Source organism: Vigna radiata, chromosome 1, assembly GCF_000741045.1.
Source record: "Vigna radiata var. radiata cultivar VC1973A chromosome 1, Vradiata_ver6, whole genome shotgun sequence".
NCBI lineage: Eukaryota > Viridiplantae > Streptophyta > Magnoliopsida > Fabales > Fabaceae > Vigna > Vigna radiata.
The window spans coordinates 20,300,081-20,319,192 of record NC_028351.1 but is presented as its reverse complement, the minus strand read 5'-3'; the positions used below and the strand labels follow the sequence as shown (position 1 = coordinate 20,319,192).

General features: G+C 34.0%; 1 protein-coding gene across 1 annotated transcript; it reads right to left on the bottom strand.

Annotated features, from left to right (window-relative positions):
- Positions 1-16,665: 16,665 nt before the first annotated feature.
- LOC106759028 lies at positions 16,666-17,160 on the bottom strand. The gene has a single exon (XM_014642043.1). The coding sequence runs from the start codon at positions 17,158-17,160 to the stop codon at positions 16,666-16,668; it is 495 nt and encodes a 164-aa protein (XP_014497529.1).
- Positions 17,161-19,112: the final 1,952 nt, after the last annotated feature.

Genomic DNA, 19,112 nt, shown 5'->3' with positions numbered 1-19,112 from the left:
AGAGAGCAAAATTAGGTCTGGTCGTTCTCCCCTGTCAAAAGAATGACTCTGAACTCGCAATAGGGGTATTTATAGGTGAGGAGCGCATCAGAAAACAGGCCCAAGCCCAGCGAGCCACCGCTCGGCGGTTTAAGTGTGTTGCCCGGCAGTTTGCCATAATCCTCCAAACCGCCCAACGGCAATCACCACCGCCCGGCAGTTTCCCTCAGCACCGCCCAGCATCAATCGCCATGCCTACTCCTCATCCTGGACCGCCCGGCGGTTTAAGTGTGCCGCCGGACGGTGCGTCGACTCTTCAAATCTTCATTTTTTTGCTCTTTTCTTGAGTCAACGACCTGTATCTTTAACTTCATTCTTCACTTTCTCAAAATAGCTTCAAAACAATGCAAAACAAGCATAAAACCGCTAAAAACAGCTTTCGACTCTCTATAGACTCATTTATTGAGTTTTGCTTGATTCTAGGCTCATTCCAAGTAGTAAAGGGCGTAATTCGGTCCAAATTGACATATGAAAATAACTGTTTTTCAACCTTCATCAACAACCCCAAACTTAGAACTTTGCTTGTCCTCAAGCAAAACAAAACAAAACTTGGCTTTATACTTTTTCATCCAATGCCTCAACAATCCCAAGGTACATGACAAAACTACTCAATTCAATATCCCCAGTGAAATCCAAAATAAGATGCATGCATGCTTTCAATCTAGAGATTGCACAACAGATGTTATACATTATGAATGACCAATCCACTAAGCAAAAATGCACTCATGAAAATTAACAGTTTATATCAAGCAAGTGTTTCACTCAATCACTCAAGTGTTTAAGGTGACACTCAAACTCTCTATTGTTCACAAGTCACATGAAACAAAATTGCCATTCATGCAACTTCCTAAATTACTTTAAACCTGATTCCTCGGTAAAGAGAGCCTATTACCAATCACTAGTTTACCATTCCTAGTCTCCCTAGTAATTACCAATGCATTAAGTATAGAAGCTTAAAGCAATTGACTGTTCTACTCCTATTCCTAGGCAGTATTTCATAATCAAGAGAATTCTTATCAGTTCTAGATATCCCCGTACGTTCCCGTATCCACAAAATCAAATATCATAACACCGAATGAGTTAAACGATGTAAGCATTAACATCAGAAGAGAAAACCCAAACAATTGATAATACAAGCATATGAATAAAATAAAAACATTGATATATGAGAGTTTAGAGGTTACATCTTTTCCCCAACAACAAATAAGATTAGTTCTCCATCGTCATGTTTCATCCCCAACAATGGAATGAAAGAGATAGAAACCCTAAAAGGAGAAAAGGAGAGTTGTCAATTCCCCAATTCTGCCCTTAAAAGGGTGAAAAACATGTTTCTGTGCCTAAGGCATCAAAAGATACATTCTCAAAGACGTTCTGGCCTTTAAATAGGGGATAAAAATAACAGAAAACAGATCCAGGCCCAAAACAGATCATAAAAATAACAGAAAAACAGGCCCAAGTCCACGCAAATGGCGCTCAGCGCTTAAACCACAGCCCAGCGGTAGGTGCGACACCCAGAATCACCCCCCAGCGGTGCCCAGGCGTCAAAACAGTGAAAACTGGTCCCGAAGCTGGCGCTCAGTGCCCAGTTCACCGCTCAATGCTACCTTTTATGCACTTTGCTCAACTCTAGTCAACTTTTCAACATTCTGGTTGACTGGTTGACTTTTCTAGCTGATTGGTTGACTTTTCTGGTTGACTGATTGACTTTTTTAGTTGACTGGTTGACTTTTTTGCATTCTGTTTGAATTTTCTGCACGGTAACTGCTTAATACTTCAACCCTTCTTTCAAATCATTCCAATAACCTACAAAATCAAGGGAATTTATTGATAAAATCATAAAACATGTCCTCAACTCTCTTATTCACAAAACTAGAGCAAAATCATGAGTCAAAGCAAGTTTCTAAGTCAACAAGGGTGTATTTGATATCAAAATTAAGTATACAAATAACGGTTTTCAACCGTTATCACAACCACAAACTTGAAAATTTGCTTGTCCTCAAGCAAACGAGATGAAACTTAGTCTTCCACAAATCAACACAATGGTTCAATCACATTCAAAAGCTCTTTCTTTCAAGATAAGTAATCACTCAAATCAACTCATCAATAGAATTTAGTCAAGATGCGCATATGCTTTGCTTCAAATTACTCATCATGATGTTCACATAATTACATAATCTTCCAACAGATGCTCTTATCATGAATGATCAATCAGTTAAGCATAGATGTAATCATGAATTCATGGAATCATTCCTCACCAGATAAAGTGTTTCACTCAAGCACTCAAAAGTGTTTCAATCAAAGTTGTATAAAGGCCACTCCTTCCCTCTACTATCTACATGTCACATAGAAAAAAATTTCCTTTCATTTACCACAATCAACATCATTACATACACATGTCATCACAAAGACTTTTCAAGGCTTATGATGTGGTTGGGCTAGCAAGGAAAATTGGTTTTTCTAGATCACAAAATCCTTGAGTTAAGAGAGTTATTCACATTTATAATTTAAGCATAAACTCTCTTTACTAACCAATCTCACACATTCCCAACTTTCCTTTTTCTTCACATTGAGCTTTTCTTTTCATGCTTTTCTTTTTCTATCTTTTTCATCTTTTCTCACGCATTTTCTTTTCAACTCAATAGCCCAATGCCTAACTTTTCTTTTCTTTTTCAATTCTCCCAACAACCCCAAACTTGAACCTTTATCAATACCATGCAATATAATTCTCAACTTAACTCAAGGTAAAGATTTTTTTCACAAGGGTTTTCATCCTGTTTAAGGTTTAGGTTCAAAAAGGGTAGAACATAAGATGTTCTTTTTCATGTGGGACGAAAATTTATGCATTGGCTAAGATAGGGTTTAATAAAAAATGGCCTTGATCATATGACACATGCATACAATTCAGTCAATCATATAAATTTAGGCAAAATCATTCATGCTTTCAAGTAGATAGAAAATATATCAATAAGAACTCTAGAGCTGAAAAACCTCACACAAGCTTATTCCAATCATCCAAACAAATACCCTACTTAGCGTCATAATCACAATCACAAAACCACAATGCATCTGTTCACATAGCTTGTGAACTACCACCTGTATATCAGCATATTGTGCACATTCTCAACATCATCAATATCAAAGCATCATCAAGCAATACTCATCATTCAAATAAATCATCAAACCATCATGAGATAATGTGTCCAACTAAGCACATCAAACCCTAAACTAAAACAGAAGAAAATATAATTCAAATTACAAAACCAAAAGATAGAAAAATCTTGTTCTAGCGTAGATAGCATCCATTAGTAAATGTTATCTCATCTCCTTTTTCTACATCTTCAAAATAGTCATCCTCAACATCTTCCTCCATAGCTGAAGCTTCAGCTGCTCCAACTTTGATTCCTTCCTCTTGTTCCTCACAGTCTTGATCCTCTTTCCTGATGAGGAGGTCATCCCTGCATCAAGTACAATTCACAAAACCACAAGAAATCTCATTAAACGTTAGTAGAACACAAAAATTCTTCCAATGAATGTGGAGGAATCAATCCCAAATAGTTGTACTCTCACAACACCCCAAACTTAGATGTTGAAATAAGTTCAAAATTGATAAAAAAAAATTGGGTTTTCAAGAGAAAAGATGATAGGAGAAGTGATGGGAAAGCTTTGGAAGAGTGTTTGAACGTGAAAGAGAGATTGGGGATCTTAAAGTAGACGTTTGGACAAGACCTAAGGGGTATAAAATTCATGCAATGAGTCAAGAAACAAAGACCAAATTTAAAAAAAAAAAAAAAAAAAAAAAAAAAAACACCTAAAACAAAATAAAAAAAAAAAAAAAAAAAAAACACTTTGACCCCTCAGCGTCGCCACCGCTCAGCGTCGCCACCGCTCAGCGTCGCCACCGCTCAGCGGTTAGTTCACTGCCCAACGGTAGGCGCAATTTGGCTTTTCCCCCTTTTTGCTTTCCTTCAAACATCTTGACCCTGTAATTCTTAATTTTGACTTTCCAAATTAAATTTTCATGCAATTCCCAATCACTTAACTCACATATGCAACAATTAAGCCCTAAATGCAACTAGAACAGTATTAGAACATGCATAGGAAACAAATCAATCAACTGGGTTGCCTCCCAAGTAGCGCTTGTTTAACGTCACGAGCCTGACCCAAAATCTTTCTAGCACTTATCAGTAAGTGCAAATCTTACCATCACCCATCAGTAGTTGTACCTTCCTGGTATCCTTCAGTAGATACCTAAATCTTCTAGCATCCCTCAATAGATGTTATCCCAGTTGCATTCATTAGTAAATGTTGTTAATGACATCCATCAGTAGATGTCTATTCATCACTGCCATCAGAAGCAGCATATAACCTAAAAAAAAAAACTTAAACACACAAAGAAAAATCAAATCCAAATCACACAAATAATTAAAAAGAAAAAGTTAGAAACTAGGTTGCCTCCCAGGAAGCGCTTCTTTAACGTCATTAGCTTGACCCGATAAAGCCCAAACACCCATCAGTAGGTGTTGATATTTTCTGTTAGCATTCTTCCTTCCTTCATAACACCAACCAAATCTCGGAAATTTCCTTGTCACCAACTCTGAGGATCCTCAATCTCAAGAGCTTTGTTTGCTTTAATAGTCTTGACAACCCATAACCTATTTTTGAATTTCACTCGTGTGCCAGGTTTGGGTTTGTCACTTTTCACATCAGGGTGTTGATGAACCAATTCTCCTTTCTTAACTGCCTCCTGATGATCTTGTGCTCCTAGTACAAATTTTATCCTGCACATACTAAAGAACACTGCACTAGAACACAGAATTAGCCCAAAAAAAAAAACAGTAAAAGATATATTTTTAAAAAAAAAAAAACAGTAAAAGATATTATTTATTTATTTTTTCTTTTTTTTTTAGAAAGATAAAGATAGAAAGATAAAAATAAAAAGATAGAAAGAAAAATATAATATATAGAACGATAGAAAGATAGAAAGATGGAAAGATAAGGAGAAGAATGAGGAGAAGAATGAGGAGAAGAATAAGGAAAAGAATAAGGTCAATAAAAGATATTTTTTTTTCTTTTTTTTTTTGAAAGATAAAGAATAAAAACAGAAAGATAAAAACAGAAAAGGATATATTATATATTTTTAATTTTTTTTAGAAAGATATAGAATAAAAACAGAAAGATAAAAACAATAAAAGATATTATTTTATTTTATTTATTTTTTTCATTTATGGGGAAAATAGGGTGTGTATCCGGGTTGGCCGAGTTATAGCTATGCTACCCGAGGTGTCTGATTAAGCTGGTGTTATCACCTTGGCAAGTGTACCAGATCGTATCAAGTAATAATAAATGGTAAGACCAAGTATCATTTTCCCAAGAGACTCAAGGCACTAAACTGTTGTGCTTTTGCTTAACCAATCAAGACTATAAGAACAATATTTTGGGGTTTTTGAATATAAAGTATGGAAAAATAAACATGAATGCAATTTGTTCAATTAAGGTTAAACATAAAAGTGGATGGATGATGTTGATAATATGAGATGCGTTTATTGTTAGGGTTTAGATTTCACCTAATCACTCTCATATATCTATTATTCTTAATTAGTTTGCTTTATTATCAATGTTCATGCAACTTTCTAAATTACTCTAAACCCGATTCCTCGGCGAAGAGAGCCTATTACCAATCACTAGTTTACCATTCCTAGTCTCTCTAGTAATTACCAACGCATTAAGTATAGAAGCTTAAAGCAATTGACTGTCCTACTCCTATTCCTAGGCAGTATTTCATAATCAAGAGAATTCTTATTAGTTCTAGATTTCCCCGTACGTTCCTGTATCGACAAAATCAAATATCATAACACCGAATGAGTTAAACGATGTAAGCATTAACATCAGAAAAGAAAACCCAAACAATTGATAATACAAGCATATGAATAAAATAAAAACGTCGATATATGAGAGTTTGGAGGTTACATCTTTTCCCCAGCAACAAATAAGATTAGTTCTCCATTGTCATGGAAGAACTAGGTGTACAATGGAATGAAAGAGATAGAAACCCTAAGAGGAGGAAATGAGAGTTGTCAATTCCCTAATTTTGCCCCCAAAAGGGTGAAAAATATGTTTGTGTGGCTAAACCATCAAAAGATACATTCTCAAAGACGTTCTGGCCTTTAAATAGGGCATAAAAATAACAGAAAACAGGTCCAGGCCCAAAATAGATCATAAAATAACAGAAAAACAGGCCCAAGTCCAAGGAAATGGCGCTCAGCACTCAAACCACCGCTCAGCGGTAGGTGCGGCTCCCAGAATCACCCCTCAGCGGTGCCTAGGCGTCAAAACAGTGAAAATTGGTCCCGAAGCTAGCGCTCAACGTTACCTTTTCTGCACTCTGGTCAACTTTTCAGCATTTTGGTTCACTGGTTGACTTTTCTGCATTCTGTTTGACTTTTCTACACGGTAACTGCTTGATACTTCAGCCCTTCTTTCAAATCATTCCACTAACCTACAAAATTAGGGAAATTTATTGATAAAATCATAAAACATGTCATCAACTCTCTTATTCACAAAACTAAAGCAAAGTCATGAGTCAAAACAAGTTTCTAAGTCAACAAGGGTGTATTAGATATCAAAATTAAGTATAAAAATAACGGTTTTCAACCGTTTTCAGCTGGTCGGGCTATCTAGGTCCAGGATGTTTGGGACCTCGATTTTGAGGTTTTAGAGCTCAGAGTTGGATGTTCTTGAGGTCATTTTAGGAGCTTTTTCTGTTGGTCGACCTTCCGGTGATATTGGTGGAGTTGTTTGAGGTGTTGTTGGAATTTTTTTTTTTTTGTCTGAGGTGTATAATTGTACTGTTTAGGGACCTCGATTTTGGGGTTTCAGAAATTTTTTTTAGTGTGGTTTATGTCGGCTTGGGGGTTTTAGCACCTAATGGAGTTGTCTATGATGTTGTTTGAGGTTTTTTAACACTTTGCCAAGTTGGTCTAGGTGAGGTCGAGCTATTTAAATTACTTTCTGAGTTCTTTGATGTGATTGCAAAGTTATTGTGTGTGTGTGTGTGTGTGTGTTGAGTTGTTTGGAGCGTTTGTAGTGTTAGCTGAAATTATTTTCCTTATTGTTGTCTAATAAACCATGTTGTTGTGTTGACAGTGTTTGAGACAGTTAATTGTATGTTGTCTTACGTACTCCTTAGCCGTGATGTGGCAAAGTCTTTACTTTAGTGAGCAAGCCTTGTTTTGGTGAACAAGCAAGTTCTGCGTTGGTACGTGGGCCATGTTTTGGTGAAAAGGCAAGACCCATGTTGGTGCATGGACTCTATTGTGGGAAACAAGAAAGTCGTACGTTGGTGCATAGGCTCAATTTTGATGAATTGGTCATGTGTACTGGATTACGGAAGATAACATATAACAATAGTTGGTGGTAGTGACATGGTTTATTTCGATAAGATTCTGTATTAATAATGTGGTTTGTATTGTGAAATGGATTGATGTTATGAGGTTATACATTATTAGATAACTGTATTATAATAATTGTATTATTATATATGTTGTTGATGTTAATGTTGTTAGCTCACAATTGCAGATGATGTTATAGAAGATATTGTTGATGAAGTTGATGTTATGTAGATCGAGAGGCGAGTGGAGGATTATTTTCGGAGTTTTCAGACGTTATTTTTTTTAAATAAATTATTTTGAAGAGTTTTAGTATGATATTTCAAGTTGTATTGAGATTTGTTTATTTTATTTTCATGAGTTTTAAGTAATTTTAAGACAACGTAATGAAGTTTTTAAATTTTTCATTGACGTTATTAAAATTATATTTATCTTAATCAAATAACATTTGTTTAATTACACTTGACATTCTAAATCAGACTGTTAGAGCTAACAAAATTCAAAGTAGAAAAAAAAATGATTTTAATTAAAAGCAATTGTGCATGCTAATTTCTTAAAGATGCTAAGCATTAATAAAATATTCCCGCAACTCCTTTAATTATAAAGACCACGTAGTATTTTATAATTGAAACATAAAACAATTAAAGTAAACATATAAAATGTTATATAATTATTGTTTGCAAAATCATCATCATACAAGAATTTATTTATTCTAAACTTGTAGCTATTGGAATATTTTCTAATTGTGAAAAACATTGTCAAACTTTATTTTGAGAATCACTTCTAAATGTTTTAGCATAGCGTATATATATAAAACTTTTTAAAAGATTAACAACACTATAAGTCTTACATTTATTAAAGATGAAATAAATTTATATATTATATAAATAAATACATAATTAATCTTATAAGTCAATTTTATCGGACATGGAAAAATGTTTTGAAATATATAATTTTAGAATTAGTTATTAAAAAATTAATTATTTAATTATACCTGAAAAATTATAATTGAATGGTAATACATAAAACATCAACCTTATTAGTTCTCGTAAAATTTTTATTTTAACTTATAAGAAACTATAGTTGAAAAACATTAAAAGAGCAAGAAAAAAAGTGTACTTTAAAAAAAAAAAAGTAAACGGAATTAGATTCGTTATTTACCACAGTTTAAGAATGATCTCTGTGATATATCTTTCATATCAAAAGTTTAGCTTTATTGATTACGATAATCATCAAAGATGAATGTTCAAGATTTTCACCACAAATTTTGTAGGACGAATATTTCTTACACGAAGGTGGTGAGTTTATTTTAATTTAGTGAATACATTTATGCATGGAAAAATATTAAAAGAATAGGATTATCAAATTATAATTAAACTCCCCAACAATTATTTGATTGTTTTATTTATTTAATTAAAATGATACCTTGAAATAAATAAATAAATAAATAAAAACTCAACATACCATTAAGATTTCTTTTATATTCGCTTAAATTCCACTACCAATTTTTTCCATCCTTTTTATTCTTCCTTTTCAATGTGACGATCTTCCACGTCTTGTGTGTGTATATATATATATATATATATATATATATATATGTATATATATATATATATATATATATATATATATATATATATATATATATATATTATTATAAGAATGAAATCGTGTTACGTCATATTTTTTTATATAATGTGATTAAAAGAGGAAGCTGGTGATATTCCCACTAAATTTACCTACATGTTCTTTAAAATGATGATAATAACTTTAACTCTTTTTTTTCTTCTCTAAAGCATAACATGGGGAAGGATTCGAAAATAGTAAACATTCGATTGGCATAGTAATGAAATTTTAATATAATTTATGTTAGTGTTTAAGCATGTTAGGTAGAGTGGAACATATTCTAAATAATTCCAAATGAGTTATTGTATGATATTGCGAACAAAGTGGATTTCAAATTACGAGCCCCAAAAGAGGGAAAGGCATAAGCTTTATCCTCTTTGTCGAGATCATACAGATTATCATAATCTTAATAATAAATTATAAATGTCGACATGCATGTAAAAAGCAAAGAAACATATAATGTTTCACCATAGAATAAGCAAATAAAATGCACGTACTATTAATTTAATTGACTCTACATAGTGAAAAGGTCGAGCATCATTATTCTTGTCCATTATATGTCGATATATAGATATATGGGTATTAATGATTCATAAAAATAATAAGTATTGTGTATAAATAATGAATGAATACTATAAATCCAAAGTTATATAACCATACATAGTATATTATGTATTTTTTTCTGTTTTAAAAAATTAAGAATATAAAACAAACGAATGGTCACATAACAACTACTTTTAAGGTATAACAAAAAAGATTGTAGACTTAATAGGTTTCTTGCTCAAAACAAAATATTTTACGTGATGTCTCAATTTTTTTTTCGCAATATAGTTCTCTTTTCATTTTTAAAGAAATAATATAGTTTCTTTAATTAAATTGATATTGACATTGTTGTTTGGAAAATGATTATATGTTAGTGATTTTAGAGTGGATTTTGTCGTCTTTTTACTTTTTTTTTTTCTTTTTTATTCAATGTACCTCCATAAATATTAGAGATAAAAAAATTTTAAAAATCACATTATATATTGTTAGAAGTCTCACATCTATTAAATAGGTCAATTCATAATATAAATAGATATAAATCTTTAGTTATAAATCAATTATATGAAGTTGTAATATATTATTAAAGACATATCATAAGAGAATTTATTGTTTATTATATTTATTGTTTTATTTATTATAAAATCACTATTAAATTATTTATTTCATAACATATATATTTCAACGCAATGAATATAAACTTTATTTTATAAATAATTTTATAAAACCGAGTTAGACACTCCTTATAATCTCGTTTTGTAGTGAAAGAATCACATCACCATATAATAATAATTTAATAACTCATTTATGAATGCAGACACACAATAACGTCTTAGTTCATTTTTCATTAGTTAATTTTCCACTAGTCATTGTTTAATCAATACTAAAAAGTGATATTTCTAAAGAATCGTTCTATCATTGTAAAGTAGCTCTGACAGAATAAATTTAATTTTTCCTTGGTCCAGGTTCCATAGGAATGTAATTCGATAATTTTAGATTTAAATTTTAGTTCATTCATTAATTGTTATGTGGCTAAAGTATAGATATATTGAAGTGTATTCTATGCTACTATTTGACATGAATATGCAGTCACGTCTCAATTTCCAGAAGGCTTTATATGAGTGCATTTTTCTTTCTTAAGTTCGTTGATTTATAATTCGTTTTATTATAATTACTAATAACGTCTGTATCTATATATAAAGGCATGTTTAACTTAGTTTTCTTTCAATTTTAGTAATTGATATTTTGAAATTGAGAATAAGTTGAAAAATAAAAAGCATTATCCGATAATTCTAAATCAAAAACATTTTTACAAATGAAAAATGAAAAAGAAGAGAATATGAAAAGAGGTTGACTCTGACATCCCAAATATATAATAAAGATATATAATATAAAGACGTCTTCAAATATCATACTAGAAAACAGTTAAGACCTTAAACATAATATAATATAATAGAATTACAGTCATCCTTAAAAGGTCTAGGATTTAAAACCTTAAACATAATATGATTCTTCAAAATGACATAAGTTAAATGGAATAAAGCTTAAGGAACTTCGAATGTTAAAGTCATTCAAATTACAAGAAAAAAATTTGGAAATCCTATATAAGCTAAGCTGTAGTAGCATCATCTCCCTCCAGGACATCCTCCAAGGAAACCTCTTCTTCCTCTTCTCATCACGAGCAACCTTGAAACCGTAATTCATTCCTTTCCCATCCATGTACCTTTGAACTATAATCCACACACATGTTCAAACTTTAAAAGATCAAGTCATAAGTGTTAACACATACTCCCCAAACAATATAACAATCACTTAGTCAAACACATAACAAAAGACAAGCAAGGCAACTGAACTCTACACCTCTTGACAACACAATATCTATATCACTCTGGTTTTTTATGATGACCCCCACACATCACCACGAGGCTTTCCAGTGTGCTTTGTCCTCACTCGCACACTTTCCGAGAAAACTTCCCGGAAGGTCACCCATCCTATAATTACTCTAGGCTAAGCACGCTTAACCATGGAGTTCTTATGAGTTAGGCTACCGAAAAGCAAATGCATTTGTTGATATGAGTAGCCAAATCAATTCCTTTAAGCTATCCTTCAACTGTATAGTTCCATACCTATACAATCTCTAGATCTCTCTCATTTCGGTGTATGTTCGATTCGTCCATGTGCCCCTTCCACTGGAAGCCTGCCAGGAGCCGCTCCTTGTCCATGTCTCTTACACCGGCGATCACTCCCCGTCCTCGTTAGTGCCCGGGTGTCACACATGTTACATCATATCTTATTGGATTACACATGTTTCGAAAGATGAAAACCACATGCACTATTATGAACTTATAATTGTGTGACAAAGCTGACAGTAAAGTCGACTCCATTATTAATTGAATCGACTATACTAAAGTCTTTGTACAGTTTTTGTTAAACAGTGCTATGTGAGATTTTGTGAAGGAAAGAATTTCAAAATGCTATGTCATGTTGAAGTCGACTATATGCGTCATGCATTCTACTGAATTAGTTGCTTGATTTGAAATTTTGTTGTGCTCATGAACAGTAACGACTATATTTTTAAAAGTTAGTTCAGTAATGAATGTTAGTCAACTGTTTTGACTGAGAAATTAATTGGTTTGACTGGAATACTATTATTGCGTCTTAACTGTTATAACTGATTTAATTCACTCGACTGCATTAGTAGTATAATCGACTACAAGAGCGCCTGTTTTATAGAAATCTATAAATAGACAAGACTTGAGTTGTTTCAAAGAATTTTTGGCAATCTAACAATTTCATATTCTGTTTCAAATTGTTCTTTGGAAGATTAGAGCTCCAATAACTCATCAAGAAGACGGTTGTGATGTTTCTTTGAGGAGTTTCTGAAGGAGAATTGTGCTGCACACATTGCTTGATTAGAATCTGAACATTGAGGTGTTTCTAGGTTGATCAAGATTATTCTTTGGCATCCGTGGTGATTGTTGTTACCTGTTGTGACTATAGGGGTTAGACTCGTGAAGTTTGGTACACTTTGAGGATTGTTCAAAATGGGTTGCAGATTGCAGGAGAGGGGACATCTTGCTGCAAGTCTTGTTGTGTTGTTGTTGCCTATATTTTGGTTAGAGGGTTAGAGAGATGTTTTATATTTTTGACGTGGAGGTCTTCATAAAAGCCTTGTTGTAAAAACCTTGACCATTATAGCGCATTTTCTTCTTGGTACTGGAAGGACACTGGATGTAGGCATTGAGGTCGAAGCAGTATAAAAACCTGCGTTTGAATTCTCTATCCCTACTCTTTTACATTCAGTAGACTTTATAATTCTTGTAGTCAACTTTGATTTTCCGCTACACTTAATTTTCTATTACTTGCGAATCAAGAAAGTTTGTAAAGTTTTATAAAGATTGCGAAAAGAATTTGATTTTGAAAACCCACCAATTCACCCCCCTCTTGGTGTTAAAACGAAGCCTACCTATTTCCTAACACAACGCACCACCCTCACTTAGCAAAATCAGAGTGATTCGCACAACGCACACAGTAATTCGCCTTGCAAATTAATCTGGCAGAGGCTGAGACCTCTGGTCTCTCGCATAGCGCACCAGGTCGTTGTTAAGGGTCCGACAAGTGTACCGAATTGTATCAAGTAATAATAAACAGTAAGTCTGACTATCGTTTCCCTAGAGACTCTTAGGCCTAAACTTTCGTGTGATGTCTTGATTTTAATAAGACTTGAATAAAGAAAATTAGGGTTTTATAATGCAAAAGACGAAATTGAAATATTGTTGGGGCAAATCGGCAAGTGTACCGAGTTGCACACGTAATATAAAATGGTAAGACCAAGTATTGTATCCCAGAGGACTCTCGGCGCTGAACAGTTGTGTGCAAACAGGATTAAATAAGACTTAAAAATAAAAAGAGATCATTGGGTTTGGAAAAAATTAATAAAATAAAATAAAATGCAATTGATCAGTGGCGAAAGGGCACAAAGATGAACGGAGGTTGATTTATATGAGATGGGTATGTTGTTGGGGTTAGATTTCACCAAGTTCCCTCTCATGTATATAAGAATTCTTCTTTATGCATTAATTCTAACGTCCCTCACTAAATCACTTAAACCCGACCCCTCGGTAAATAAGTCTGTCCCTAATTACCAGTTCATACAATTCCTATCATTCATGGTAAAAATATGTGAAGATCAAGAGGTTAAGACGACTAAGACTCATACCCTCATCCCTGAGCAATATAACCCTTAGGAGTAATTCAACAAGAACCTGAATTGAAAGGAACCTCCTGGCACTCATGCAATTCATAGATAATGCTATTGTATAAGCAAGAATAGAAACAAATGAATTACTCTAACAATTAATGAAAAAGCATATGAAATTAAGAATCAATTCAAATACATGAGAGTTTACAAGGTTACATCATTCCCCAACAACAACATAGACATGGGGAACTCTATGAACAATGGAAGAAAGAATGAGAATGGAAGATTAAGAATTGGTTAAGAGTGTATTGTTATGCTCTTCTCTGCCAGGGATGCAAAACCTAGATCCCCAAGGTCTTTTAAATAGTGTCAGAAGTGCTCCAGAGTGAGGCCCGGTCCAAAAGAATCAAAACAGAGCATAAACAGGGCCTGATCCACGTGAAATCACACTCAAGCGTCGTAGGGAGGTCGCCCAGGCATGAATTGAGAGTCATGTTGGGCTTGGGCGTCAGATTTGGACGCCCAAGCTACGAAGCAGCGCCGCCCGAGAGTCGAGGTCCACCACCCGGGCGGCGGACGTCGATTTTTCTCGCTTCAGCTGCGCTCCTGGTTACCCGGGCTGTGAGTTTTCCCTCCTTCTAGTGCCTTTTTGACCCCTTCTAAGCTTTCTCCTCTTGGTCTTTCATCTCTTCTTTCAGTATTACCTCAATCTCTGTCAAAACACGGGGAATTAATCATAAAATCATTAAAATTAACCTCAACTCTCTTGTTCACACAATTTATTCAAAAAGGATGAGTCCAAGCAAGTTTCTAAGTGAAAAAGGTGCTTTTAGTATCAAAATCATATCACAAATAACGATGTTTTAAACCGTTATCAAATATGCATGCAAGGTTGATTAATTTACAGTTGTATGGTATGAATGAATGGTGTTGTAGGGGTTTAGGATTTCATTCTAATCCACTCTCATATATTTACGAATTCTACTTTATTCTACTTCTTTATCAATGTTAATGCCACTTTCTAATTTCCCCTAATCTCAATATCTTGGTGAAAAGAGTCTACTCCTAATTACTAGTTTACTATGTCTAGTCTCCCTAGCAATTGATCATGCATTACATAATTCGCACAGAAGCTTAAGGCAATTGGTCTTCCTATCCTTATGTCTATGTAATATTGCTCCCAAGAGAAATCCCTCATGTCTAGACCTACCCATAGGTGTCCATATAGATAGAATCTAAGATTATGCTAATGAATAATGTCTTAAACAAAGTACACAAATATAGTGGAGGAAAAACTCTAACAATTGATAAAAGAAGCATATGAATAAAGCAAGAATTTCAATATATGAGAGTTTCAATAGAATTACATCGTTTCCCTAACAACAATGGAGGTTTAGCTCACCATGCACATGGTGAAACGAAGTCAAAATAATGGAAAGAATGAAAAGATAACCCTAGATTTGATAAGTCAAAATAAAGGGTGTGTTTAGTGTCAAGTTTAAGTATGAAAATAACGGATTTTGAACTGTTATCACAACCCCAAACTTAGAACTTTGTTTGTCCTCAAGCAAACAAAATACAACTCAGTCTTCCACAAATCATCATATTGGTTTAACTCATTCCATAACCAATATTTCAAGACAAGTCACCACTCAAATAAGTTCATCAATAGAATTTAATAAAGATGCACACATGCCCTGATTTTCAGTATTCGTTATGATGTTCACATAATCACATAATACTCAACAGATGTTATTGTCATGAATGATCAATTAGCTAAGCACAGATATAATCACAGATTCATGGAATTATTCCTCACCAGACAAGGTGTTTCACTCAATCACTCAAGTATTTCAAAAGGTTACTCCTTCCCTCTACTATCCACACATCACATAGAACAAAATTGTCGTTCATTTACCACAATCAAACATCATCACATACACATGTCATCACAAGGACTTTTCAAAGCTTATAATGTGGTTGGGCTAACAAGAAAATTTGTTTTTTCTAGATCACAAAATCCTTGAGTTAAAAGAGTCATTCAGTCATTCATAATTCAAGCATAGACTCTCTTTTTACCAATCTCACTCATTCCCAACTTTCCCTTTTCTTTTGCATTGAACTCTTTTTTTCATTCTATCTTTTCTATCTTTAATATCTTTTTCATATTTTCATCACTTGTTCAACAAATTAGCTCAATGCTTATCTTTTTCCAACAACCCCAAACTTGAACCTTAATCAATACCACACAATAATTCTCAACTTAACTCAAGGTAAAGATTTTCTCACAAGGGTTTTCATCCTGTTTAAGGCTTAGGTTCAAAAAGGGTAGAACACAAAGTGTTCTTTTTCATAGGACGAAAAATTTATGCATTGGCTAAGAAAGGGCTTGTTCAAAAATGGCCTTGATCATATGGCACATACATTCAACTCAATCAATCATAGAAACTTAGGCAAAATCATTTATGCTTTCAAGTAGATAGCAAATATATCAATAAGAACTTTGGAGCTCAAAACCTCACTCATAAGATCAATAACTATTCCAAACATCTAGACATCTACCCTGCATAGCATCATAATCACAATCACAATATCATCATGCATATGTTCACATAGCTAGTGAACATTCCACTTGTATATTAGCATATGGCAATCTTAATCTTCATTCAATAATAAGCATCACTAAGAAACTTCTTTCATGCAATATCTAACAGTCAAACCATCATATCAGAAAAGTTTTAGACCAAGTACATTAACCTACACTACTCAACAGAAGCAAATCCTACACTACTAAACAGAAAACAAAAGATAAGAAAATCTTGGGTTTCCTCTCAGCAAGCGCTTGTTTAACGTCACGAGCCTGACCCAATAACCCTATGGATCCACCAACTTCATCACCGTGGAAAGGCGTTCTACTTCTCCTCCCAAGTAGTGCTTGAGTCTTTGACCATTCACCACCCAACTTTTTTGTGGATCACTAGCAACTGGATCCATTAATTCAACTGCTCCATGAGGATGTACATTCTTTATTATGAAAGGCCCTGACCATTTTGACTTCAGCTTTCCCAGAAATAGCTTCAACCTTGAATTGAATAATAACACCTGTTGCCCTGGGTTGAAAGCCCTCTTTGTCAACTTCCTATCATGATAAAATTTTACCTTTTCTTTATAACTCCTAGATGAGTCATATGCATGCAACTGCATCTCTTCAAGCTCCAGCATCTGCCTTCTGCGTTTACTATGAGTTTCATGGGGATCAAAATTCAAAAATTTCAAAGCCCACAAAGCTTTGTGCTCCATCTCCACTGGCAAATGACATATTTTCCCATACACCAACTGAAAAGGTGATAAACCTATGGAAGTCTTCATGGTCGTCCTGTATGCCTAGATTGCATCATCTAATTTATGTGACCAATCATTCCTTGATGAAGCAACTGTTTTCTCTAGAATCCTCTTTACCTCCCTATTGGAAACTTTAGCATGGCCATTTGTTTGCGGATGATAAGGTGCAACCACCTTATGTCTCAAACAATAATGTTTAAGTACCTTTGCAAGCTGAGAGTTACAAAAATGAGATCCCCCATAACTTATGAGTACCCTGGGAGTTCTAAAACGTGAGAAAATATGTCTTTTCAAGAATTTAATAACCATATTAGCATCACTCCTAGGACATGCCAAAGCTTCAACCCATTTACCCACTTAATCAACTGCCACCAATATATATGCATTATTGAAAGATAGTGGAAAGGGTCCAACAAAATCAATATCCCAACAATCAAAATCTTCAACCTCCAAAATACCTTGCAATGGCATCTCATGATGTCTTGAAATAGCTACAGTCCTTTGACATTTGTCACAATTTCTAGCATGATTATGAGCATCTTTAAATAAGGTAGGCCAATAAAACCCTGATTCAAGAATCTTTGCAACAGTTCTCTCTCCATTAAAATGACCTCCATAAGGTGAATCATGACAATGCCAAAGAATTCCTGCTGCCTCTTCTCTTGTCACACATCTCCTCAAAAGATTATTTGCTCTGATCTTGAACAAGTAAGGGTCATCCCACATAAACTGTTTAACAACTCCATTCGTTAATAGTTTCTTTAGCCAATTGATTCACTGCATTTGCATGTTTACTTTTGTTTTTGCATTCAAAACCAAAAATTAATTTCTTCTCAAGTCTTATGCGATTGGTTTACATGAAAAGTAAGGACTTACCCATTTTATATTACTTGATAACGATCTGGTACACTTGCCAGGGACTTAACAAACATGCAATTGAATCTCCTCTTTGAATCTCTTTCAAGAAAGATCACAATTGTCTTCTTGGAGAATTCTTGGAGTAACGAGAAATATGAAACAAAAATGAAATTGTCAGATCATCAAAAGTCTTGTGAACAAACCAGTGTTCAGTCTATTTATAAATTTCTATTAAACAGTCAGATTCTCAGTTGAATGTGCTACTAATTCAGTCGATTGTATTATACAATTATAACAGTTTAGTCAACATAGTAGCCCATGGTCAACAAATAACAGAACTCATTTAATACAGTTGACCAAGTCATCAATGCTCAACTAACTTTTAAGAATATAGCCGTTAGAGTGTGTTGACTCACTGGCAAGTGTACCAGATCGTTCAAGTAATATAGTCGGTAATGCCCGATATCGTTCTTCCCAAGAGACTCGAAAGGCCTTATCGTTCGTGTGAATTGATTATTGTGGATGCCAAAACACAAAATAAACATGCAATGCGTTTGATTCAGTTGACAAGAAAAAGGCTATGGATGAATGGAGTTGTTGGGGGTTGACAATTTCATCTTATCCGCTCCCTCTTATCTACTCCTCTTATTTAATGTGCTTGATTATCTAATTGTTATGCAAACTTTCTTGGCCTACCCTTAACCCGATCCCTCGGCGAAAAGATCCTATTACTAATTACCGGCTTGTTATCCCTAGCCTCCCCTAGCAACTAGCAACGCATTACCGAACAGAAGCAAAAACAATTGATCGTCCTACCTCCCTATCCCTATGTGGTATTTCATTAATCAAGGAATTTCTCACCAGTTCATGACAATACTGTACGTTCCCGTATCAATAGAGACAAACAACAGTTATCGAATGAGTTAAACGATAAAAGCTTTAAGCGCAGATGAGAACCCAACAATTGACAATCAAAGCATATGACAATCATATAAATAAACAAGAGTTTCAATAAAAGAGAGTTTCAAAATATTACATTGTTTCCCCCAACAACAAAAGGGTTTAGTTCACCATTGTCATGGTGAACCTAGATGAAAATAATGGAAGAATGGAAGAGCAAA

Coding starts and splice junctions, on each gene's coding strand:
- LOC106759028 (XM_014642043.1), bottom strand. CDS start 17,160: ATGAAGACTTCCATAGGTTTATCACCTTTTCAGTTGGTGTATGGGAAA.